This window comes from Corythoichthys intestinalis, chromosome 22, assembly GCF_030265065.1.
Source record: "Corythoichthys intestinalis isolate RoL2023-P3 chromosome 22, ASM3026506v1, whole genome shotgun sequence".
NCBI lineage: Eukaryota > Metazoa > Chordata > Actinopteri > Syngnathiformes > Syngnathidae > Corythoichthys > Corythoichthys intestinalis.
In genome coordinates this window covers 19,015,057-19,041,202 of record NC_080416.1, presented here as the reverse complement: position 1 = coordinate 19,041,202, position 26,146 = coordinate 19,015,057, and the positions used below count along the sequence as shown (strand labels likewise).

The 26,146-nt window shown below is 40.5% G+C and overlaps 1 protein-coding gene across 1 annotated transcript in view; it reads right to left on the bottom strand.

Moving 5' to 3' along the window:
• Nucleotides 1–20,568: 20,568 nt before the first annotated feature.
• Nucleotides 20,569–26,146, bottom strand: part of trim71 (tripartite motif containing 71, E3 ubiquitin protein ligase) — a 60,897-nt gene continuing 55,319 nt past the window's right edge. Inside the window, exon 7 of the mRNA XM_057827963.1 lies at nucleotides 20,569–26,050. Within this exon, the coding sequence (XP_057683946.1) occupies nucleotides 25,478–26,050 (573 nt within the window). The 3' untranslated portion in view covers nucleotides 20,569–25,477. The remainder of the gene's footprint in view (nucleotides 26,051–26,146) is intronic.

Genomic DNA, 26,146 nt, shown 5'->3' with positions numbered 1-26,146 from the left:
CTGCATGGAAGAATGGGCCAAAATACCAGCAACAGTGTGTGAAAAGCTTGTGAAGAGTTACAGAAAACATTTGGTCTCTGTTATTGCCAACAAAGGGTACACAGAGATTTTGGTATTGACCAAATATTTATTTTCCACCATGATTTTCAAATAAATTCTTTAAAAATCAAACAATGTGTTTTTCTTCCACATTTTGTCTCTCATGGTTGAGGTTTACCCATGTTGACAATTACAGGCCTTTCTAATATTTTCAAATGGGAGAACTTGCACAATTAGTTGTTGACTAAATACTTATTTTCCCCACTGTAATTCCCATTGTAATAGTACCAGCAGTATTTATTAAGGATTTAGTGTAGGTTTTTGGGTTGTGGGACGAATTAATGGAATTATAATGCATTCTTACGGGAAACTCCTGCTAGACTTATGACCATTTCAAACAAGGTCCTGGAACAAATTAACTTTGTATGTAGAGGTACTACTGTATTTGAATTAAAGCAACACTTGGTAGCTTTACAGTTTTGGTCAATTTTAGCGACGCCGGTGGACAAAAGAGGTACTGATTTGCCTTAAGGAAGACTGCGTTTCCCATGAGGACTAACACACCCGCAGTGCCGTAAAATACTCAATCAAAAATCAATCTCCCGGTCGCCTGCAGTTGGATTAAACAACATTTCCGTTTCCAGCGGCTGTGTGAAGTATGAATAGTAATACGGTAATGAATCATACGATAATGAATCCAGTTGTGGCTAAACAATAGCATAGACGGTTAGCAACTGTGTGGCTTATTGTGACTAATCCCCGCACCCCACCAGGGCTGTGCAGAGACCGATGGAGGGGCAAGTGCTCATAGATCAAAAGGGGCACATGAACAAAAATTTAATACAATTTACAAAAACATAACTTCCAGTTTAACCAGCTTTATAGTATAATTGGCTGTGACTGTGACAGACTTTAATTGAGAGGGGGCAACAGTGACTAGAAATCAACACTGTCGTCAACACTTTATGGCTGTGACTCAGTCAGTCTTTGCCTCTTTTCTTCCTTCAACCTCTATACCAAATCTTCCTTACTCAAATTGTTCATCTGAGAACAAAAACTGTTATTTTATTATTAGAGAACTTAAAGATGTGTACCCTTCTAGATAACGCTGTGAAGAGAACGGACAAATATGGTTACCTGGTATAAGAATTTTTATTACATTATTTGCTGGAACACAGTTTAATAGGGTAACACCGTTTGCTTTCAACCACCAGATGTCTTCAGACTCTTCACCAGACACCCAGATCACAGAGGAACAGCGTGCAGGGGGTTGAGGTTGTTATTAAGCTTGAGAACAATAAACCGATACGACCAGATATCTGGTTTTACAGGTGAGCGATACAGCTGTATCAATAGTAAACTTAACATTTGACAGTAATTAGCCATTAAATATTCAATGAACCGATAGTAGAGATAGAATTCGGCTATCGCGAGCACAAGAATCGGCTTCTAATGCCTAGTTCAATGCATTGCTTAATATGATAATAATTTAGCTTTTACTTCACATGCTGCGCTTGTGTCATTCATCACACAGCGCACTTAGCTTGAGAGCGCACGCATAAAACATGGACAAGCACCACTCAGTCGAGGTTGCCTAAACTTCCCATGCATTTCGGCAGAACCGCTACTAGTCGCCGTCATTACCCGATCGTCATGGGCGTGTCATAACAACGCGAGGGCTGACAAAACCACTGTAACGCACACTCCGTAGCGTTTTCTTCACAGCCCAAAACAAAAACTAGTAGTGGCAACGAAGCAACATGCTAAAACAATGAAAAGTTTGAGCACAGACGGCAGCGACGTGCAACGATTGGTTTTCAACGCACCCAGGAAAACAAAAGTTGGACTTCGAAATGATGAAAGGAGCCAGATCTGTTCGCATGGGACAGTGCTTGTGTGAAGTGTGGATCGGTACGGAGATCGTTAGTTTTTAACCCTGAAAAATAACCCACTACAATGGTGGAAAGGGCAGTGCGACCCTCTGGAGATTTTGTTTCCACGAAACACTGTCTACTTAAACATGAACATGTGGATTAGTTGATCTTCCACAAGAAAAATCTGCCCTTCAAAAAAGATATAAACAGTGATGAGGAATAAAAAATGTAGAAGCACAGGCATAAGTGAATGACTTTGCTGTGTATACGGTTAAAGTAATGATTATTGACCTGTCCGTCTAAAATGCCATGTTTTTATTCCCCCAATTATACCAGTGGTAAAGCATAATTTATTATTTATTAATGATAACACTAGCAGGTTTCATTCTTTTTTTCTAGAGCTGCTGCATACATATAATTAATATTTTTTGTTTTAAGATGTTTACGTTGAAAGTTTGCACTTAAATTACTTACCTCTTTTGTTCAAAACACCAGGAAATACAGTAATTGAATTACTGCACTTTATTGTTGTCTGTCACTGGAGTTTTATTTTATTATCAATCCCATCCAACAAAATGACAGTCTTATAGTAAGCCTTTTTTTTCCCATAAAAAACAAAACATAACATTGGTGTGAAATTTTGTTGTTTAATTTTGCTTTTAGAAATGTGGTCTTTTTTATATGTTTAAAATACTCTACGAACACACACAACAAATGTTTACTATCGTATCGTTTTCAATCTGTATCGAACCATATCGATCTTAAACTGTATCGAATCGTATCGAATCACTCGGCCTTAAAAATGTATCGTTTTTTATCGAATCGTAACCTGTGTATCTAGATACATATCGAATCGGCTTCATGCCAGAGATTCCCAACCCTAGTTGTTATGCGCCGGCTTAATGGCACACAGACAGCTTTTTTTATCTATTTATTTATTTATTTAGTAAAGGTGTTTTCGGTGTTCAAGTAAAGTACTCGTTGGCGTGCCTGCACAGTCGGCCAGCACACACATCCACAAAAAAATGAAAAAAATAAATAAATAAAAGCCCAGTCAAAAGGGGCACTTTGGGCATGTAGGTGTAAAGGGGCAGGTGCTCAAGCACCCTACGCCTGCCCCTGTTGCACGTGCCTGTACCCCACCCGAACTCGTTAGCGCTAACGACTTCGGTTGGCGGGGAGGGGCTGGCTTCACGCCAGCGAGTGAAAGCCGGGCCAATGTTTATTCTGTATATCCTGGTAGCCTTCCTTTTTTCCCTCCTCGGACAAAGCTTTTTGTCTCTTTTGTTGCCCTGCAATCCTTACAGATTTTGCGCGAAAGCGTTCACATCGAATTTCGTCTTTATAATGAATGGGGAAAGGGGGAAGTGACGTATGCCATAACAGTGGCGCCACCAGGGGGTGGCCAAGGGTGGCCACGGCCACCCCTAGAAATTGGTTGGCCACCCCACTGGCCAGTATATCGTTAGATTGTTGTAGCATCAGTTATGCATTTCATCCCAAATGAATTCATTTATTTTGTTTTGTTAAATGTAGGGCTGTGAAATTTATCACATTAACGGGCGGTAATTAATTTTTAAAAATTAATTACGTGAAAATATTTATCGCAATTAACGCATTCGCTGTACGACTCATTCACGCATTGCCGCAAACAGCCTACAATGGCGCCGTTTTACTTATATACAGAGATAAGAGGCAGAGTGGAGTAGATACAAGCATTCATTGGGGCCGTGCTTTTAATTGGCTAGAGCTTTGTCATCTCTCCCACAGCACCTATAAATATTGTGGGAAGCGACATGGGGAAGAATGACAGGAGTTGATCTTTGTCTTAACCAGTGTTGTTAATAACGGCGTTACAATATAACGGCGTTACTAACGGCGTTATTTTTTTCAGTAGTGGGTAATCTAATTAATTACGTTTCTCATCTTGGCAACGCCGTTACCGTTACTGAGGACGGAAAGGCATGCGTTACTATGCGTTACTATATTGGTCGAAAAGTCTGAGGGAGACGGACTCACCGAGACGACAGAGCAGAGCAGGAGTAGGGAGGAGGCAAGAAAGTTGTGACGCCGAGCAAACGCGATGCTAGGTAGCTCCAATAATACATGTTGTAGCCGATAGCCTACAAACTATGCCCGCATGTTATGGTAGATATGGTAGACATGGTAGATATCACATGTACTGTACATAGATATAACTAGTTGCAAAATGACAGACATGGCACTAAATGAGTTAGTAGACAGCCGCCATCTTAAAGCAGTAGACTTTTTAGGACGGCTCTGTTGTAGAGAACCTTCCTAGCGAACCTAAGTAACTTTTTATCTAAAATACTTCTAAATCAGCAAAATCTTGACTTGAATCTATCTTTAAATGATGAAACAGTTTTAAAACTTTCATATGTCGAAAGTAGAGAGAAGGGAACTAATGCAATAATGGGAGCAATTTTAACAACTTTAGCAGTTGATTCAGGGTAAAGGGTAAATCAGGGTAAAGAATTGGGCTCGGGCCAATTGTACCAAAAACCTTCACAAAAAACTTCACATCGTGTGGCCAATGTTTTTTTTTTTTTTTTTTTTTTTTTTTGGAAAAAAAAAAAAGTAGTTATCACCAATTACTTTGCCAAGTAACTAATTACTCTTACATTCAGGTAATTGAGTTACTAACGCAATTACTTTTTAGGAGAAGTAATTTGTAACTATAATTAATTACTTTTTTTCAGTAAGATTAACAACACTGGTCTTAACACCCTGTAATGTACCCAACGAAGAGAAGATATAGCATTTGCAGCCACCACACACAGTCATGGTTGCACCACTTCCCATCATGCATTTGGGGAGAACAGGTAAGTCGCTACAGTATTATTTACTGAAAGCTCAACAAATACACTAGATGGCAATATTTAGTCACAATATACAAACTCACATTTATCCTTTAAGAATTACAAGTCTTTCTATCCGTGGAGCCCTTTCACAGAAAGAATGTTAATAAAGTTAATGCCATCTTGTGGATTTACTGTTATAATAAACAAATACAGTACTTTTGTACAGTATGTTGAATGTATATATCCGTCTTGTCTTATTTTTCCATTCCAACAATAATTTACAGAAAAATACGGCATATTTTAGAGATGGTTTGAATTGCAATTAATAATGATTAATTAATTTTTAAGCTGTGATTAACTCAAATAAAAAAAAATTAATCGTTTGACAGCCCTGGTTAAATGTACACCTTATGCCTAATTTATACATAACCAGTGTTGTCAGTAACGCGTTAGTTAGTAACGCGTTACTGTAATCTGATTACTTTTTTCAGTAACGAGTAATCTAACGCGTTCATTTTTCTACACCAGTAATCTGATTAAAGTTAGTTTCCTTAGTGTCTCTGCGTTACTATTTTTTCATTGCCTCATAACGTATGTAGAATAAGGAATATTGTAGTCATGTACGAAGAGCATTTTGAATGGAAAATGCCAAAATAAAAGTTTCCCGGTACTTGTTTCCATGACAACGTCTTAGCTATTTCCTGTTTTGGTCTCGCGTCACGGACTAAGGCGGGTGGACATTAGCGCCAAATGTTGAGACGTTGCGAGGGAATGTTGATCAGTGGATATCCATGAATGAAGGTGAGTATTTTCCTTCATTCTGGAGGGTATCCGCAAAAGGTTGGACCCCCTACATGCGCGGCCGTTTCGTAGCTTTGCCGTAGCAACGACAGGCAGTCATCGCTCCAAGTTGGCAAGCTTTGTTTACATCATATGCATGTTGCACATTTATGCCGTGAGGCGATGTGTTCGTTTAGCATCTGTGGGATGTGTTGTAAGTCCGATTGAGTGTAAAGTGCTTAGTTGCCGCCACGTTTTGTGGCCAAATTGACCGCGTGTGTGTTGAGAGGAGTACTTCCGGGTTGTGGACGCGCATCCGCGCCCGCCACCACCTTTGCAATTTTGTGCAGTCAGTTTGCCTAGTTTTACAATTGCACTGATATGCTGTTAACCATAAACCGGAATTCAGAAGTTTTGACATTAGGCTTAATCTTAGAGTTAGCGGGGTTTAACTGGTCGGTGGAGTTGATTTCAACAAATTCCAAGCAGTTTGTCGGATATTTGTTAGTTTCATGGCTCCGGAGTGGCTAAGCTAGCGCAAAATTTTGATATTCCCCTTTTAATTCAATCATCGGAAAGTCAGTTACATGTGATGACATTTTTCTGTTGTCATTCTTATGCTGAGGCGGCAAAGGGAGAAAAATGGGTAAAAAGTAACTCATAGATTACTTTTAAAGTAACTTAGTTACTTTGATAATGAAGTAATCAGTAAAGTAACTGGATTACTTTTTTGAGGCATAATCAGTAATCAGTAATTAAATTACTTTTTCAAGTAATCTGTGACAACACTGTACATAACACAATAAAACAGAATTGTTGTGGAACTCAAAATGTTGACTGGACAGTAACGGATTATGCACATTAAATCATTAGTAATATCAAATATTACACAATACACCAAAGTATATCAGTAGCCGTGTCCTTAAGTCTTTCTGATAGTTTTCCCCTGACCTTTTTACTGCAATAATATAATGAAAACCTGAAATTATGACTTTTAGTTTTGGCCACCCCAAGATTTTAAGTGGCCCCATCTGGCCACCACTATGATAAATTTCTGGAGGCGCCACTGTGCCATAAAGCAGTCAGCGCATTTAAAGTTGTTTTTTTGTGTGGCAGGGTTCCTACCCTCCTCATAGTTAGTGTCAGTGAAAGCAATACAGACCACCCCCTCAAGATATAAAAGAGATGTCATTCAACTAGTTGTCAGTCAACATATTATCACAAATGTTATGAAAATATTTTATAAAGGTTGAAAAGTTACCTAGTGTTGCTTTAAATAATTTCTATTTTATACTTTTCCCCCTCGACAGCCAACAAATAAGCAATAAGGAAACCATTCACACAGTATACACGTCACGGATGATTGCACCAAAGGTAAACACGGATCTAAATTGGAGTCAATGTGTACTTGGAAAGTCTTTGAAGAGTTTGAAATTCAAGACAGAAGCAATCAATGTTCCTCTCCATTTCCACCATCTGTTCGTGTACTCGCCTCTCCTAAGAGAAATGACTCTCCACTGGAAACAGGCAACAGGTCACGATATCTCAACAAAAAGGCCAATATGCCAGAAACCCACAAACAAAGACAAAAATTAAAAATAACTCATCTGGGGAATCTGGTGTCATTCACCTCAGAGATCAAAACTTCCTGTTGTGGCTTAAGTAAAAACAATTAAGTGAAGGAGACGCACAAACATGCAATCCCGCTCCTCTCAGCGACTTTTGCAGCCAGTCTGCTCCTACTAATGAGTTCCTCTGAGAGCTGTATACACTTACTCACATACATAGTTGGTGCAAACACACACACGCTCAAGCACACCATCTTTCCATCTGCATGCCACCTCTGTTCCCACTTTCTACTGCATGGATTGTTGGACCACACATTGTATCATACTCAAAATTTGCCCTCTACACATCATCATTAAATTGCTGATTTACAATGTTGGCAAAGCATTTAGCTTCACTGGTTAACGTGGCAACGCTGACATCCAGCTGTGAAGGGAGGGAACTACATGACAACATTTTGCCTAGGAATATTTAGAAATCATCATTGACGATAACAGATGCAGTGGCGTTCCTTGCCTACATAGAGACCAAGGTGGCAAGACGCTTTGGCACCCTCCTCCAGTGGCGGACTTGGCAATTTTGGGGCCTAGGGCGAACATATCCAGGGGCCCTCTTCATGGGTCAGGGGCAGGGCCGGCCCAGGCCATTTGGGGGCCCAAAGCAAAATAATGCCAAGGGGCCCATAGTTTTGGACCACCATTTCGTCACAGTGTACTGTGAAACCCATACATGCAATCCAACCTATATGTCCATATTTTGTATATTAATCATATTTTGTTGCACTGCATTCTTCAAACTTCTCACCCCAAATGATTGTCAGTACTTACAGTAGATAACGCCAAACCTTTTTCTAAAAGAGAAAAGAATTTTTTAAGCTTGTAATCAAGTATCAAAACTCACAAAAGTCACATAAAGCAAACTGTAGTAAACAAAATAGAATATAAATTAAACAATTGCCAGATTGCCCCCTATCTGGGCCCCCTAGTGGTCATGGGCCCTAAGCAGCTGCATAGTCTGCGTACAGGCTGGGCCGGCCCTGGTCAGGGGTTAAAAAGGTAAGAAGGGTGTGGAGGAAATATGTTCCAGTACACTAGGGCTGTCCTAAACGACACATTATATCCTGATAAATCAGCCGACTAGTTTTCGATTAGTCGACTAATCTTATCATTTTCTTTTACTAATTTAGCAATGAAATTTTTGTTGACGCTTATTAATTCACAAAACCATTTTGGAACATAAATTCTTTATTAAAGTACAAATAATCATGTAAATAACAATAATTAATCACAAATAAACAATGAGGTTAAATGCTGATAGCATTTACTAGTGCAAAAGAATGGAAAGTAAACATTCAGAACACTGCCTGCCTTTCCAATGTTATTCAAAACAATTCTTAAAAAAAAAAAAAAATAGCATCATCATTATAGTATACTACTATATATAACAGTATGATAATTATATTATTGCTGGAATTCGCCCCCCCCCCCCCCCCCCCCCCGGCCAAGGCGCACGGAAACACCGACAGCCGAACAAAATGCCGCTCTGCCGATGCTGCCCCCGCGCGCGCCAACTGGGAAGGCGGAACTCCGCGCGTTCATCTCTGATGTTAACCCTTTGTACTGACTCCATGTTCCAAAAGTTTGAAAAAGACTCGCCGAAAGCAGGTTGACAATTTATTCGTCGACAATGGTCAAAAACAAAGCAAAAACAGACGACGGAGGGACAATTCTGGATCCAAAACAAGGCTACATGCTTCCGAGCAGCAAAATCTGTCTAATCTCAGTGTCCAGTGTTTTTTTAAGTCTGTGGTGTAGTGGGCTGGCCGAAGGTGTGTCAGGGCGTTGCTTTTGGGTCTTCCCCTCTGTGGGCGGTTTAGGTTCGTGCGCGGATGGGACGTGGTCGCCACCGCGACCGACGCTGGTCTTGACGTCTCAAGCGCCCGCTATCAACTTTGTTATCCGGGCTGGCTCTACTTGTTTTAGGACAAATAGCGCTTTGTCCTTGCAGAACTGATTTGCAAGTTTTGGTGCGTCAGTCTTGCTCGTGACGCATATGTTGGGCTTCTATGATAAGATGTCGTTGTGTATCTATGCGGCTTTTCATTAAACTATGGTGTGCTATTTATTTTATATTAGGTGCAGTCCTACAGTAAATATGAGAAATGATACTATTCCCTGGTTAATTATATTACGTGTGTTCGAGTAATGCAAACAGTTAGACGGTGCCTACGAGAAATGGTACCATTTTTCCTTTTCCCCCCTCAGGAGCCCCGATAAGGTGATTAACTTTACTGTGTCAAGGGCACTGAGTGAAGTCTTCCTAAACTATAGTTAGATGAATGTGTTAGACTAATGCAAACAATAATATGGTGTGTGCGAGAAGGGTACCGTTTCCCTTCATTATTCATTACTAATCATATTTATCATAAAGAGTGTCATTTGAAAGCTATTCTTAGTGTAGAATCTTTATTCTGTTGTATTTACTCTACATATTATAATATTAATTCTGAAGTATGTGGGAATAAATCCAGAAATCGTTTTTTATATGACAAACATGATGCGCTCTTATTTTGAAATGTTCACCGGAGGTACGTTCGCTAAACCGCTAACCGAAAGCTTTACACGCCGTAAAAAACACTCTTCGTCATTGCTTGTGGTGTCACTAATAGATATAAAGTTTTTTTTCGTTAGCAAATGCTGTTAACTAGCTGTTTAGTATTATTGTATGACTGATTGGAACTGTACTGCATTGTTTCGCCACAGGGTGTGCTGTCGTGTATTTTATGTACGGTGTGAAGAAGAAGAAAGTTAAAAGAGGCATTAGCGGCCTGTTCTCAACGTCTCCCTCACTGCACTTTGACTCTCATAGAGAGCGTGTTCGCTCATGTGTTCGAAATAAACGATAGCTGACATGCAAAGTAGCAAGTGAGCTGTAAAAACAGCGAGCTTAGTGGCGTGAAAAACGCGGGAGAGCTAAGGGAAGCTAACGAACAGCTAAACAGAGCTAAGCAATGCTAAACGGAGCTAAATGAAGCTAAGCGACTGATACTCAGTCCGTTGTCGTGGGACAGTCCATTGTAGTGCGTGTGTGTGGGGAGAGATAATATAAATGCAGAATTCAAATGGCTTTCTTTTTTGTTTTGTTATTTGTTTGTTTGGTATGCTGACATAATTATACATGACGAATAGTTGGGGGTGCTGCTGGCTCCGGTGGCCCAAGCCCTTGCTCGTTGGGGCAAGGGCAGCAGGTTGGGGGCCCCCTACTGGTTGGGGGCCTAAGGCGATCGCCTACTTCGCCTGAATAATAGATCCGCCTATGCCCTCCTCCCACCCAAAAATCAAACCCAACAACAATCGCATGAAAATAACAACGGTTGACCCAAAAAATACAGTGCATGAAGTATACTTAGCACAACCCAAAAACATACCTGTCAAGTTGTACGGTTTCGACGTAATTTGTACAAGTGAGCACTGATTTTTAAATGTGTACGCCATACGTTCAAAATCTGTACGTTTTTTGTGCATTACGTTTTTTTTTTATCTTCTCCGTTCGGATTTTGTCACCGTTTCGGCAACGAGACAATGTGCGTTACGATCATAGGCAGAGTTTGACTTTTGGGGCAGGGGGGCACAACATGTTGATGACCCCAAAACGCAGTGTCAGCAATAAAATTAACTTACAAGAATATCTATAACAGTAAGTTGTCAATGAGCGTTTTTTTTCCCCATCATTATTGAGGGGAATTCTAAATCAGGCTGCTTAAGCAATACTTTTTGCCAAGATCGTCATCCATTGAAAATGGAACGCCCGCCGGTATCGTGCCAATGTAGTTACCCAGTCAAAAATTCTATCCCCTTGGTGGAGCCATATGGAGGTAGATTTGTGTCTTTATTATTCAATCAAAAAAAAAGTTGGTTCAATAAAAAAAAAAAAAAATTTTTTTAAATGTCGCTTCAATCAAAATATATATCTTCAACCGAAAAAATGTCGCTTCAATTAAAAAAAAAATAAAATGAATGCAAAAATAAATTTGGAACTAAAAAAAAAAATTCATGTGAAAGCTATTTTTCTTTGATTTATTTTTATTTTTTTTGTTGTTGATTGAAGCAACTTTTTTGATTGAACTAATGTTTGTGTTTGGGCCACATTTTTGGCTCGGACATTTTTGTCTTTATTATTCAATCAAAAAATAAGTTGCTTCAAAAAAATCTAGATTTTCAAAAAGAAAATCACTTCAATCAAAAAAGGAAAAATTTCAATCAAAAAAAAGTTTTTGAATGCGAAAAAAAATATTTGAGATTGAAAATTTTGCATTTGAACACTTAATATTTCATTTAAAAAGTTTTCTTTGATTGAAGCAATCCTTTTTGTGTTTGGGCCATATTATGATTAGGACATTTGTGTCTAAATTATTCAATACCCCAAAATTTGCTTAAAAAAAAAAAAAATATATATATATATATATATATATACATATATATACATATATTTTTTTTATCAATCAAAGAAAAAAATTAATTTTTTTTCTAATACATATATATATATATATTTTTTTTTAATGTACACAAAAACACATTCAACACTACTTCCTCCACCTACCATTGTGAGGAATGTTCACATTCTATGTGCAGTGCCTTTAATTCACTTTACAAGGCATACTCACATCATTACTGGAAAGGCAGAACTGGAAATAAAAGCACAAGCAGTTTCCAAAATAAAAGTGCTAAAAAGTAATTTAAATAAAAGTCTAAACTGTTAAACGACTTTAAGAATTTCTAACAGAAATACATGTCATAGGTCAAATATTCAAGTTAAAAAAAAAAAATCTTTGCATATTATCAATTAAGTCAATTCTAGGTGAGTGGCACTTGAGGGAATCTGGCCTCCCAGCCAAGCCGCCGGAACAGCAACAGCCGAACCAGTAGGCGTCCCGCTGGCGCAGCCCCAGCAAGTCTGCCGGGAAGGCCAAACTCCGTGTGTTCACTCCAGCATGAACCCTTTGTACTGACCCCATTTTGAATGATTTAAAGAAAGCTCACCGAAAACAGGTTGACAATTTATTTGTTGACAGTGATCAAAAAGCAAGGCAAAAACAAACGACAGAGAGGCAATGCCGGATCCAGGGTCAGCAAAACAACGGATACATCAAAATATCCCCGAGAAGCTACAGTTGTTTGCTAAATGTTCAGTCTTTTGAAAGCTGCGGTGGAGTGGGCCAGGCGGAAGGCGTGCCTGGGTGTTGTCTTAGGGTAATCCTTCTGTGGCAGGTTATGCTGGTCAAGTTCGTGTAGCATCTTTCGTGGCTAGGACATGGTTGCCACGGCAACCGAGGCATGTCTTGCCGTCCAAGGCGCCAAGCTATCAACTTGTTGTCTTGGTAGGGCGGGGGTGTTCTGACCCTGTCGATGAGTTGCTGACATCCTTTCCTTCGCTTATCAGGCGAGGGCTGATAAACTGGACAACTTTACAGTGTCAAATGGCATGGAGCAATAGACCCTACCCACGTGACGTCACAACTCCTTCCTCCTGACTGGTGCCGCCCAATTGTCCGTCAACACATCATGTTTACCTGTTACGGCTACGTACATTCCTCCTATTTATGACGTGTTTTTCTGCTCGTTAACATTAATAATCAAAATGGTGAAGGCGTGCGTGGCGGTCGGTTGCAATAACAGAGAAGATAGACGGAGAGACTTGAAGTTCTACCGGATTCCGAGAGACCCGGAGAGAAGAGAGCGAGATGGGCTGCTGCAATTCGACGAGAAAAGTGGGCTCCAAACGATTACCACAGATTATGTAGTAGTCATTTTATATCTGGTAAGATGCATTTAATATATATTTAGAGGGTTTTGGGCTGACAACCACAATTAAGATCATTGCTAGGCTAATCGCCGACAACATACACGTATGTATGTAGTGAGAGTGCTATCGCTAAACCATATAAACATTAAAAGCCCCAACTCCATTGACAAACGACATGAAATACATTAGACTTGACAGTGGATGTTAGCAATAACAAAAGATTTTGAATTGAAAATTTCGTAACTCACCCTTCCAAGCACAAGATAGATTCCTGCCGAATTTTCGTGGACGAGGACCTGTTTCACCCAACCAGCAACGAAGTATTTATAAGCCTCCAAGCTCTTGAAGTTTTTCAAACTTTCGTTAGAATAGGCTGATTTTGTGTGGACAAGATAGTTGTACATATCAGGCTAGCTAGCAGATGTCAGGCAAATACGGCGGAGACAGCGGGTCGAAAAACATCGATTTAGGCATCAAATATGGATCTGGCGAATGGATAAACTGAAGCTTTTCCACATAACGCCTTTTATGCAACGCATCAAGTGAGTTTACGGCATCCGAAAGCACCGGGTCTTCCATGAAATGCATTATAAATTGCTCGATCAATTGAGACCATTGATAATACAGACACAAAATGACGGACAAGGGGGCGGAACCATACAGCGAGCACGTGATTTTGTGACGTCGGTGGGTAGGGTCTATATCCCTCAAACTATGGTTAAATGCTTTACTATAATAAATGTGTTAGACTAAATGCAAACAGTTATACGGTGTCTGCGAGAAAGGTAACTATCCCCTTCACACTGTTAACTGATCCAATCCCCTCTCCCACCGCCTTCTCCTTTTGGAGTTGTGTGCAGACAGTAACTGCGGTCTGCAGGGGGCGTCATTGCAATGCTAGGGGCGCCAATTATATTAGTAGACAATCACTTACCCCGGTAATACACCAGGCACATACATCTGTGGCACGTCAACGCACCACTGACATCTGCCCCCAATTTCCATAGGACGCGTTTTACTAGCAGAGCGTCTGTGGAGCGGCTCGATCGGTTCACGCCAGGATTGAAAGATCGCTGAGAGTAGCGGTTATTTAAAGATAATAATACAACAACCATTTGCTTTTCTGACCCTGCGTATTGGTCAGCTTTCTTTCTGAAAAAAAAAGAAGTCCTGTGCTAAAAAAAAAATCGCCGATTTTAATGTATTTTACAAATGAAATGCCTCAATGAATCATTTTCCACTTATGAACGGTTTTCATAAGCGTTTACGTTTTTTCTCAAGCGCCGTGCAGAAATTAATAAATTTAATTGCATATTATTTTGAAAATCGACCTGATCCACCATATTTTTACACCAGTGATTTCCTGTCTGCCCGATCCTACCTAGTAGTGTTAACGAAGGAAGGCTGCGTCTCGCGTCAAATAATAAACTCCGTTCTTTTCAATGGCGACGCGTCAAACGACTTTTAGGACAGGTCTAAAACGCGGCCGCACTGCAACTGGTGTGCACACGCTGCTTGACCTTAACAGTTGTGTTTCACTGCGTTGACGCGACGTAGAGGTGCCTGGTGGATTACCGGGGTTATGTGCACCTCGCGTGCATGCCCTTTATTGCTGCCTCAGGCAACCGCCCAACCAAACTGTGCCAGGAACCGCCATTGAATGAATGAACAGGTTAAGAGTAATTTTTATGTACCAAAGGCATGTCAATTCATCGCTCATGTTGTTGTTGTATGTACGCCATTTTTTTCCCCCTATCTTATACTCCTTATTCGTAGATACAGTGCCTTGCAAAAGTATTCGGCCCCCTTGAACCTTGCAACCTTTCGCCACATTTCAGGCTTCAAACATAAAGATATAAAATTTTAATTTTTTGTCAAGAAACAACAACAAGTGGGACACAATCGTGAAGTGGAACAAAATTTATTGGATAATTTAAACTTTTTTAACAAATAAAAAACTGAAAAGTGGGGCGTGCAATATTACTCGGCCCCCTTGCGTTAATACTTTGTAGCGCCACCTTTTGCTCCAATTACAGCTGCAAGTCGCTTGGGGTATGTTTCTATCAGTTTTGCACATCGAGAGACTGACATTCTTGCCCATTCTTCCTTGCAAAACAGCTCGAGCTCAGTGAGGTTGGATGGAGAGTGTTTGTGAACAGCAGTCTTCAGCTCTTTTCACAGATTCTCGATTGGATTCAGGTCTGGACTTTGACTTGGCCATTCTAACACCTGGATACGTTTATTTTTGAACCATTCCATTGTAGATTTGGCTTTATGTTTTGGATCATTGTCCTGTTGGAAGATAAATCTCCGTCCCAGTCTCAGGTCTTGTGCAGATACCAGCAGGTTTTCTTCCAGAATGTTCCTGTATTTGGCTGCATCCATCTTCCCGTCAATTTTAACCATCTTCCCTGTCACTGCTAAAGAAAAGCAGGCCCAAACCATGATGCTGCCACCACCATGTTTGACAGTGGGGATGGTGTGTTCAGGGTGATGAGCTGGGTTGCTTTTACGCCAAACATATCGTTTTGCATTGTGGCCAAAAAGTTCAATTTTGGTTTTATCTGACCAGAGCACCTTCTTCCACATGTTTGGTGTGTCTCCCAGGTGGCTTGTAGCAAACTTTAAACGAGACTTCTTATGGATATCTTTGAGAAATGGCTTTCTTCTTGCCACTCTTCCATAAAGGCCAGATTTGTGCAGTGTACGACTGATTGTTGTCCTATGGACAGACTCTCCCACCTCAGCTGTAGATCTCTGCAGTTCATCCAGAGTGATCATGGGCCTCTTGGCTGCATCTCTGATCAGTTTTCTCCTTGTTTGAGAAGAAAGTTTGGAAGGACGGCCGGGTCTTGGTAGATTTGCAGTGGTCTGATGCTCCTTCCATTTCAATATGATGGCTTGCACAGTGCTCCTTGAGATGTTCAAAGCTTGGGAAATCTTTTTGTATCCAAATCCGGCTTTAAACTTCTCCACAACAGTATCTCGGACCTGCCTGGTGTGTTCCTTGGTTTTCATAATGCTCTCTGCACTTTAAACAGAACCCTGAGACTATCACAGAGCAGGTGCATTTATACGGAGACTTGATTACACACAGGTGGATTCTATTTATCATCATCGGTCATTTAGGACAACATTGGATCATTCAGAGATCCTCACTGAACTTCTGGAGTGAGTTTGCTGCACTGAAAGTAAAGGGGCCGAATAATATTGCACGCCCCACTTTTCAGTTTTTATTTGTTAAAAAAGTTTAAATTATCCAATAAATGTTGTTCCACTTCACGACTGTGTCCCACTTTTGTTGATTCTTGACAAAAAAATTAAATTTCATATCTTTATGTTTGAAGCCTGAAATGTGGCGAAAGGTTGCAAGATTCAAGGGGGCCAAATACTTTTGCAAGGCACTATTTTTGGGCTGATTGATTAATTAATTTGGATTTATATTTACCAGTAGGAGGTCACCAGTACAGGACGTGGCACACTCAATGTCACAGCCTTCAGTCTGTAGTAGCATACTAGTGCTTGTTACGACCAGTTTTGACTAATTGGTACAATAAGAGAAATAACATGAGCAGAGTAAAAAAAATAAAAAAAATTTTTAAAAGGCTACATTTATAAAAAGGGTATTTTTAGGTTGGACAAAGAAATGCTTGAATTAACTCTTTTGCACCTTTATAAGGTATTTTTATATCCCGTAGAGTTACAGGCCCATTTAGGCTGTAAAATTAGCAAATGTCCGTTTGAGTCAAAAGACCAGGAAAAAAATTGAGGTACTGTTAACACGCATTTGTAATTATCTGGTCTTTGCCTTTTTGGCAAAGCCAGATAATGTTATTCTGCGACTTTATTATTATTTATTTATTAATCAACTTATTCTCCGCGTTTTTCGACGCGCCGCACAGCCCGTACCGCTGCACCGATCGGCACCATTCAAGTATCGACACGTCCGGAATTTTTGTGACTGTGGCTTTTTGTCAAATGGCACTGAAAAATTTTCCATTTTCACGTAAACGCAGATTTTCCAATTTTTAAAATTTTTTTCAAAACGCTACTTGTCTTACAATTTTTGACCAAATCACATAATTTGGACATCAAAAATTCCGGGACGGTGAGGGGCATAAAGATTGTATACAGAATTTGGAAAAAAAAAATACGGTTCCCCGGGAATTTGCCAAAAACTTTCCCATTCATTTTTAATGGGAAATGTCCCATTCACTTTCAATGGGATTTCCAATAGAATCTGCATTGCATTGTTGCCGTTGACGGCCATGTATGTCAAATCTATTGATGCTAATGGATTTGAAATCTATCAATGCCTATGTAACTCAATGCCATTGACGGCCATGGACGTCCAAAATTTTTCCCATTCATTTTCAATGGGAAAAACAAAAAATTCCCCAAATCAACAGGAAATGACCAGATATCAATAGCACGTGTCCACAAAACTTCCCCGATTCCATTGACGCTTTTGAAGGGTGCTGCCATTGACGGCCATAGACGTCCAAATTTCCCTTTCATTTCTAATGGCATTTACTTTGCTTAATGCCATTGACGGGCATGTTTGTCCATTCTATTGATAGCCCTGGGCGGGGGTAAGATCTGTATCTCCACACAGCAAAGACCAAAAGTAATTTCTCCAGAAATTGCAGTTTCTAGTTAATGTTGCTTCCCACGAATGCATGTAGTTCATTAAACATGATCGACCTTAAGAGATTATATAATCACAATGTGGTCAAGAATCACGTTCATATGCTAAATAACCACCAGAGGGCAGTGATGAATCACTCTCCAACTCCATGCTCACCAGCTACACTTCAGAAGGTAAAGTGAACTTGCTCAATAAAATGAAATTATCGATGCATTTGCTGTATAGGATGTAGCCTATTGACTGATTTGGTTTTAATTTCGTGACTGTTGTATAGCACTGCACTATTTTTTCCAATAAGGTTACCCACAATCAAGGGCGTAGGTTTGGTCTCAACATTGGTATGGACGATATACTGCAACAGCATAACCTGCATGTACACTTTTTGCTGGGGACGGGGCATTAATAAAACCAAACAGATTGGATGAAAGGGAGTCAGAGCAACATTTCTTACGAATATGAACCTAATTAATTGATAGGCTAAATGATCAATGCAAAATAAATCTGTATTGACTTGTAGTAACTTTCATGCGTATTGGTTCAGGTGATAAAGGTTTGAATTGAATGCAAAAGAATAAACATTTGTCAATCAACATTGTCTAAATAAATTAAATATAACCAGAGGTGGGTAGAGTAGCCCAAAAATTTACTCGAGTAGCGTTACTTCCAAATAATATTACTCACGTAAAAGAAAGTAGTCACTCAAAATTTTACTCAAGTAAAAAAATGTTGGTTGAAAAGAATACTCAAATAATGAGTAACATTGCGAGTAACTGCTTACAATGTTTGAACGGTTTAAAATGATATTTTTTCTCAGCACAACTTAATCGATATGAATTGTTATTATACTTACTTAATCGATATGAATTGTTATCATACTTTATTTAATCTATTACATGACAATATTAGGCCAAAATGACACAAAAATCATCAAATTCAGACCAGAACAACAATATGAAACATCACTTGTCCTAAGAGCATGAGTACCCTCTAGTGGAGAAAAACCATTGTTAACCGTGAATGGTATAATGGAGTTATATGGTTATTGTTTCGGCGTCTCATTGGCGAATCTGGGACAGCCACTGTCGGCATCCCTGGCATTAATAAATATGTAGAATAAAGACGAAAAATGTAGCGTCGCTAGTGTACTCCAAAGTAGTGGAGTAAGAGTAGTGTTTCTTCAAAAATCTACTCAAGTAAAAAATATTGCGTGGTAAAACTACTCTAAGAAGTACATTTTTCTCAAAAAGTTACTCCAGTAAAGGTAACTGAGTTAATGTAACGTGTTACTACCCACCTCTGAATATAACTGAAAAAACATCTTAGTCAGGGACCAGGGTCTAACAAAAATAACAATGGAGTCTTCATTCAGGTAAAAAAAAAAAAAAACTGTTTTTGTCCACAAGCACAGCTAATTAAAAAAACATCTCGACGATGATTACCCTATGATTGTCTGGGGCGGTGGGGTGTCTGCATAGGGTGCTAATAAACATATTTTATACAGTATCACAAAAGTAATTACACCCTTCACATTTCTGCATATATTTAAGTATATTTTCATGGGACAACACTGACAAAATGACACTGACACAATGAAAAGGAGTCTGTGTGCAGCTTATATAATAGAGTTAATTTATTTTCCCCTCAAAATACAGCCATTAATAGCTACATTAAAACCCCTGGCAACAAAAGTGAGTACATCCCTTAGAAACTACGTAAATCCCTAAATGTCCAAATTGAGTACTGCTTGTCATTTTCCCTCCAAAATGTCGTGTAACTCGTTACAGGAGTGCTGTCAGCATTGCTGCAGAGATTGAAGGGGGGGGGGGGGGGGGGGGGGGGGTCAGCCTGTTAGTGCTCAGACCATACGCCGCACTCAACATCAAATTGGTGTGCATGGCTGTCACCCCAGGAGGAAGCTTCTTCTGAAGACGGCCCGCCCGTCTCATCAGACCATAGGACATGGTTCCAGTAATCCATGTGCTTTGTTGACGTCTTCAGCAAACTGTTTGCGGGCTTTCACAACATGTCAGCAACAAAATTAACTTACAAGACTATTTATAATAAGTTTAAAATGAGCGTTAATCGTTTCCCATTATTCTTAAGGGGAATTCTAAATCAGGCGGCTTAGGACATCTATACTTTTCCCAAGATCGTCATCCATTGAAGATGGCACGCCCGCCAGTGGTGGCTCTGTTGTACAAATAGCGACTTTCGTGGGGCAAATTGAAACTCCGCTCACCATTTTGGCAGTGCTCTCTAGCGTTTCATGGTCTTCTTGCTCAGTTGTTGTTGTCGCTTCAAAAGCTTAGGTTTGAAAAAATTACGTATACCCATCTTTCCTCTTCAGTCCTCAAGTGGTTTTGCCTAAGCAAAACAAATGACCATGTAAGGTGCTAGTCACATGATCTGTTCGAAAAATAATTTTCACCCATTATAAAAATATATTTTTTTCATTTTATTCATTTTGGTTTTTAATTGCTTTACAACTTTTATAGACAATATTTTACCGGAAAACTCTTAATTTTAAAATCATAAAGGAAAGTCAATAACCGTATTGGCCCGAGTATAAGACGGCCCTGATTATAAGACGACCCCCTCTTCTTCAAGACTCAAGTTTGGGAAAAAAAAAAAGACTTTTTGAACACCAAATTAATTCTTATACAGAAAGTAATTACAGTACATCCGAAACAAATAATTATAACAATATATTTGAGAGAAAAAGCATGTTATTTTGCCTCATTCAAATCTTAACATCTGAACATTTAAATATGTAAGCTAAAGTGCAATCAGATTTGTAAATGAATGGCTTCTGGTTTTTGAAATGTAAATAAACCAATCTATTGTGATAAAACAACAAAATTGCAATAACGTCATTAACCATCAAAGTCTAACTGTAGTCTTGGAAAAACATTGCAATAAAATAATGCAAACTGGTTAAACTAAAAAGAGTAGCTGAGATCTGTCATGACAGAACATCGGTTCAATGATATCAGGCGCCATCTAGCGTCGTGAATGGGTATAATGTCTAGACCGCGAATAAAAGACGACCCCCTCTTTTTAAGAGTTTTTTCAATGCAAAAAACACCGCCTTATATTCGGGCCAATACGGTACATGCAATGACACTTTTCGGCCACCAGAAGGGTGGTCACCCAGAAGTCAACCAAGAACTAACGTGAAATAACAAGTCACAAACGTTGAAGTCAAAGAAGTACAACTTTATTTAAGTGTAAACAAAAAAACCAACAACAAAAAAACTGCATAGGAAATGTTTAAAGTCCGAAGAGTGCAGCGCGAGCAGCAAGTGGCCAAAAATATTATAGTCTCCTTTGCCTTATTTAGACTGAAGACCTGACATCTGCACTTCCACCTAGCGCAAAGTGTGTGTTCAAGACAGGCAAACACTCACAAACTTACACACAAACACACACACCAAGGCCGTGATGAGGAAGCGCCAGCAGCACTCATCTAAACTCAGCAAACCACATCCACTCGCGCTGCCTCCTGGACTGTGAGGGGTTACATTCAGTGGACGCCTGCTTTGACAACAGATGCACAAACAACAGCCACTCCCACCTCACTGCTGGAGCAACCCCTTAGGCTGAATGAAGCGTACCACCCTCCCATCAGGACAGATTTTGAAGCTGGTTTACGCCACCCGTTGCTATTGCTGATGTGGGTGCATGGCGGTGGAGAACGTGGAATTGTGCGAAGGGGCAGGAGGTATCCAGCAGCGGGTTGCAGAGGGCTGGCATCAACCGGATGCCATTGGACCCTTTTCTTCACAAAATACATTCCAAAAGGGCCAATGAATATCAGGCGGTGTGTCGTATATGTACTTTTTATGTAAAAGAAACGCAGAGATTAATCAGAGGAAGTCAATCAAAAGTAAATTTTCAGATTGAGATTTGTTTTAAGAATATTTCAACAGACACACAAACGAATCAGACTAGCACTAAGGTTCAAAACGTGGGAAAAGGGGATCTGTAAAGGGCTGGGGTGGTCTACTTTATTTCTATGGGACACATTTCAATGAGACACCAGCAGGACAGAGCTGCTGAGAACTACCTGAGATAGTTTATTTCCTTTCTAATTTTTCACCAACCATATTTTTTGTCTTTAAATTCAAATATACAATCATTAAAAAGGAGGTCTACAAGCTCGCACACATCACCCGGTGCAGCTTTACTTTTTTTTCCTTGCTCTTAAAAGCCACGAGAGGCCAGAAATCAGACGGGTGGACACACGTACACACGCAAACACACACAAAAGAATGTAGGTCAACCAGTCACATGAATGACAGCCATCATCTTACTTCCTGGATTGTCAAAAAGAGGAAGCTGACTGCTGGATGACGTGTGACAGAGGGCTCTGAAAGGCGCCTCGGTGTGGTCGAATCAATCACTGCAAAGTGGGAAGCTTTAGGAACTTTCGTAAGTAAAGCGCCTGAGCCGGGAGGCACGCAGAAGAAGCCTCAGAGAGGCCTCGAGATGCTTTCTGCCTCCAATGTTAGTTAGGAATTGAGGCATGGCTGATTGAACAGGTTGTGCTCTCGAGAGAACAACAAATACAATCGCAAAGGTCAAATCCTATTGTCGCGCACGCAACGCGCAAATACTCATCTTTGGGTGCATATTTCCTGATACTATCCATTTCCCCTCCCAAATTTTAGCTACCCATCCGGTTTTCCAACACCCGTCCGAAAACAGACTTCAGTATGATAAGGATTTTTTTAAAGCATGCAAACGAAACAAAAAACGAAATAAAAATGTTTTAAAATACATTTTTCCTCTTAAAGAGTGAAGACCTAAGGATCTTAAAGATAGGACTTTGCAATCTTTGTTACCAAACAAAAAAAAAACGATGCTGACTTGGATGAACATAGTAATACTGAAAACGCAAAAACAAGCCGAGCGTTGGTACGGTTTCTCTATGTGCTAATTAAGAAACGTTTCACGATGTTAGCAAGTGTCGGCAACGCAGTCCTGATGTGCGCATACGTATTGGTAAGTTGTGCTGAAAGTTGAGGTAACTGTAATTGTTGTGCGACAGGTGAAGGTTATAACGCCCCTTCCCTCACCCCTCCCTTGCGCACGGTAACTAAAGTACGAGCGGAATCTGCGAGTTCATCGTCATCGTCGTGAGGTAAAAGAGAATCAGGGCCCAGCCCCAGTTAAGTGCATCCCATCGGACAGCCACAGGGGCCACCTCAACATTTTTATCTGTAATATCGTGGTCCAGTGACGTTTTGTCAACAACAACAGCGTGGTCCTTGGCACAGAACTCTACGAGATCATTTTGGCACTATCCTCGCGACGGAATTATTTGGTTGGTGATTTTTTTATTTCGCTGTATCACTTTAAAAAAAAAAAACAACAACAACAAAAAAGGCAATTAATTGTACAGCAAATTCAACCAAATGAAAAGCTGCTCGAGGTTTCGAGATGGAGACAAGACCACAACACAAATTTTCAACAGTGCCACAATCTTTGGTCCTACAGCTATGGGACATGCAGCAAACTAGCCAAAGAATGTGTTCAATTAGTGATGTATCCACATCTGATGAGGTAAGCTAACAAATGAAAACACCAAAAAAAAAAAAAAAGTAAAAATGAGGTATTCAAGTAGAAACGAGACAAGTTTGAGGTATATGAATGTGAACAGTAGCTACAAATTGAGTTGAGGTGTTGAAGGTAAACAAACACTGAGGTTAAGTGAACATATTCCATAGAGGATGTCGGTCCGGATCATGTGCGGACAGGTCCTCTCCTCAGAGAAGAGAGCCTGTCAGTGAATCTTTCCACAGTTTTCACTAGAACAAGGACGCCACTAACAGAACGTGAATTGTCGAGTGCGTTCACTTGGGGCACCGATTGAAAAAAGGGCAAAGATCAAAGGCCCGCTATGCTTTAACCGCAAATAATTCATGGATTTACTTACAAGGGGTTTTTCAGGGGGCGCTACAGATTGATCTACGTCAGATAAGGGAGGCAGAAAAGGGAGGGGTTCTCTTTGGTTTTCTATGTGGCTTGACGGGATTCAAACGGGAGAGTAGTCGTGCAGTGTCAGCGGGCAGTGCTACCAAACAACTCCACGAGTTATGCCAGTAACTTTTCCCAGCAACAATGATTTTTGAAAAACTTGACTTTTTTAAATCTTTATAAATGCCAGTTTTTTAGTTGGCCACTGTGCAGATATTCTAACTTTGGTTGACTCTAGTAGTTGGTCTTTAGACCTCCATCTTTAGAGGATTGGTCTAGTAGCGCGTGGCTCTGGAGGTACCACCTCAGGCCAAGCGTTAATAATTGAGCCGAGGCTTTGTGGTCGCACCCTTTCGTTGGTCTATAAGTGGGTGGCTTTCGACCACAGTTTACATCCAAAGGATTGTACAGTGAAACCCCACATAATCGTGGTCTAGCATTGGTTAATTCGAACGAATTTTTTTTTTGGGTGGGGGGCAATGTTAGTCGCTGAAAAACTCACGCTGTTTATGTGCACAGGCAAAAGCAAAAAAAAAAATTGCTTTGCCGCCATCTTGTGGGACCTTGGCGCCAAGGAAATTGTGAGTTTAGAGCGTCAGTTGGACAAAAGTAGTGCTTTGCCACCTCCTTGTGATATATATAGGCAATTATATAAATCCTTTCAGGGGATGTCTTAATTGCATTCGTCCCCCCGCTAATCACATCATGGCTCGGTCCATGTCCCCCCCTAACAGTGGGGGTTCACTGTATTCTTAACCATATTTGATGTTCTTATTTTTGTCCTCTGGACTTTGTCTACTTCTGAGGCTTTTGTCAAACACTGCCTCAGGGAAAAAGGTGTCATTCAACTATGATTAAATCTCTATGTTAGGATCACTAATAGGTTTTTAATCTTGGAGAAATTTATACCCCCACAACTATTTGTGGGTCCTCCCTTTCAGAGGAGGGCAAGAGGTTCTGGCATCATAATCTTTGCATCCTCGTTGGTAATGCAATGGACTGGATCTTTAGCCGGGACAAATCCAGTTTAACGAGATACTATTTTGGGGACTCCGGGCACACGGGAGAAAAATCAAAACACTTCATAATTTCATTACAGGCCTTATTTGTTATATTGAACATAAGAGAAGCTAAAAAGGAGGCCTGAAAAGTACTGATCGTTTTAAATCAGCCGAACTATTACCTGAGTTCATTTTGATATCACGTCGTCGTGGCATTTTTCCGCATTCGAGAGGGGCCATAACGACTATGTATAACTCAAGCAAAAACAAAAAAAATCTCTAGCGGGAACTACGAAGACACTACAGTACTGTACCCTAAATTTCGTTCCTATCAATGCCTTCAATGAGAATGAAACACGCAGCCTCTACAGCGGTCTGAGTATTGTCTCAGCAACAACATTCAGGAGGTTCACTTATCTCATTTAAAAAAAGAAAAAAAGCACAGCACAAATTCTATTATTCCTGTGCAAATCAATTGAAGAGTCTATTTTTCGTCTCTTAAATAAAAGTATAGAGGTAGGCTCTTTGTAAAACTTCACTGACTAATAAACTTCTGCTCAGTGACTATGAGTACATTCATAAAGAGCTAAATGAGGTAGGTGGGGAGCAGAGGGTACAAGGTTTCAAGAAAAGTGAGAAATTCCCTGAGAAGGATACTTGAGGAGAGCGTCCAGAAAGAATGGAGCAGCTGACTATGAAGAAGGGTAAATGGCTCTTTTTTTTGCTACTGATTATCCGTTTGTCGAGGTCCTGGTTGAAATGCACACTACATGTATCGGCTTGACAATGCGTGAGTGGAAAAAAATATATATTTAGGTTTGATTTCCCTTCTCCTCAACGTGCTCTCAATCTCCTTTGAGCTCTCCTTCCGTTGTGTCAGTTTTCTGATTCATTCTCTCGCCTCCATTTCCTTTGTTGGAAAAAAAAACTGCAAAAGGCCAAATAGAGGGAGAGAATGTTTTGTTTCTAAAACTTGAGGATACGGTTATTCCCGAAGTCGACGACGACAATGACGCCGTCCGGTGTCACGGCCACGCCGGAGGGACGATCCATCTGTCCGAAGCCGCTCCCCTGCGTTCCAAATTTGCATAAGAAATTTCCGTTGGGCTCAAACACTTGCACGCGGTGGTTGCGGGAGTCCGCCACGATGATGCGGTTCTCCTGATCCACGGCCACACCTTGGGGCCTCAGGAACTGACCGTTACCGATGCCCTCGGAGCCCAGGAAACGGGCGGACTGGCAGTCGGGCCGGATGACCAGGAGTCGGTGGTTGTTGAAGTCGGTCACCACTAGGTGGTCCTCGTGGTTGAAGGCCACACCTCTGGGAGAGTCGAAGTGTTTCCACAGAGCCCCCTCGAAGCCGTATTTGTTGAGGAACGAGCCGTCGGGGGAAAACAGTTGCACGCGGTGGTTCCTGGTGTCCGAGACCAAGATCTTACCCTCGGAGTTGACGGCCACATCCCAGGGATAGTTGAACTGCCCATTCTTGGTCCCCTTTTCCCCAAACTTCAGCAGGAACTGGCCCTCAAAAGTAAACACCTGTCAACCAAAGCAAATGTCTAAGGTCACGACCTGTTTACATTGAGAGGAGTGAACAGCATGAGGCGCTTTGTTTTTACATGTGTGAGAGTGAGT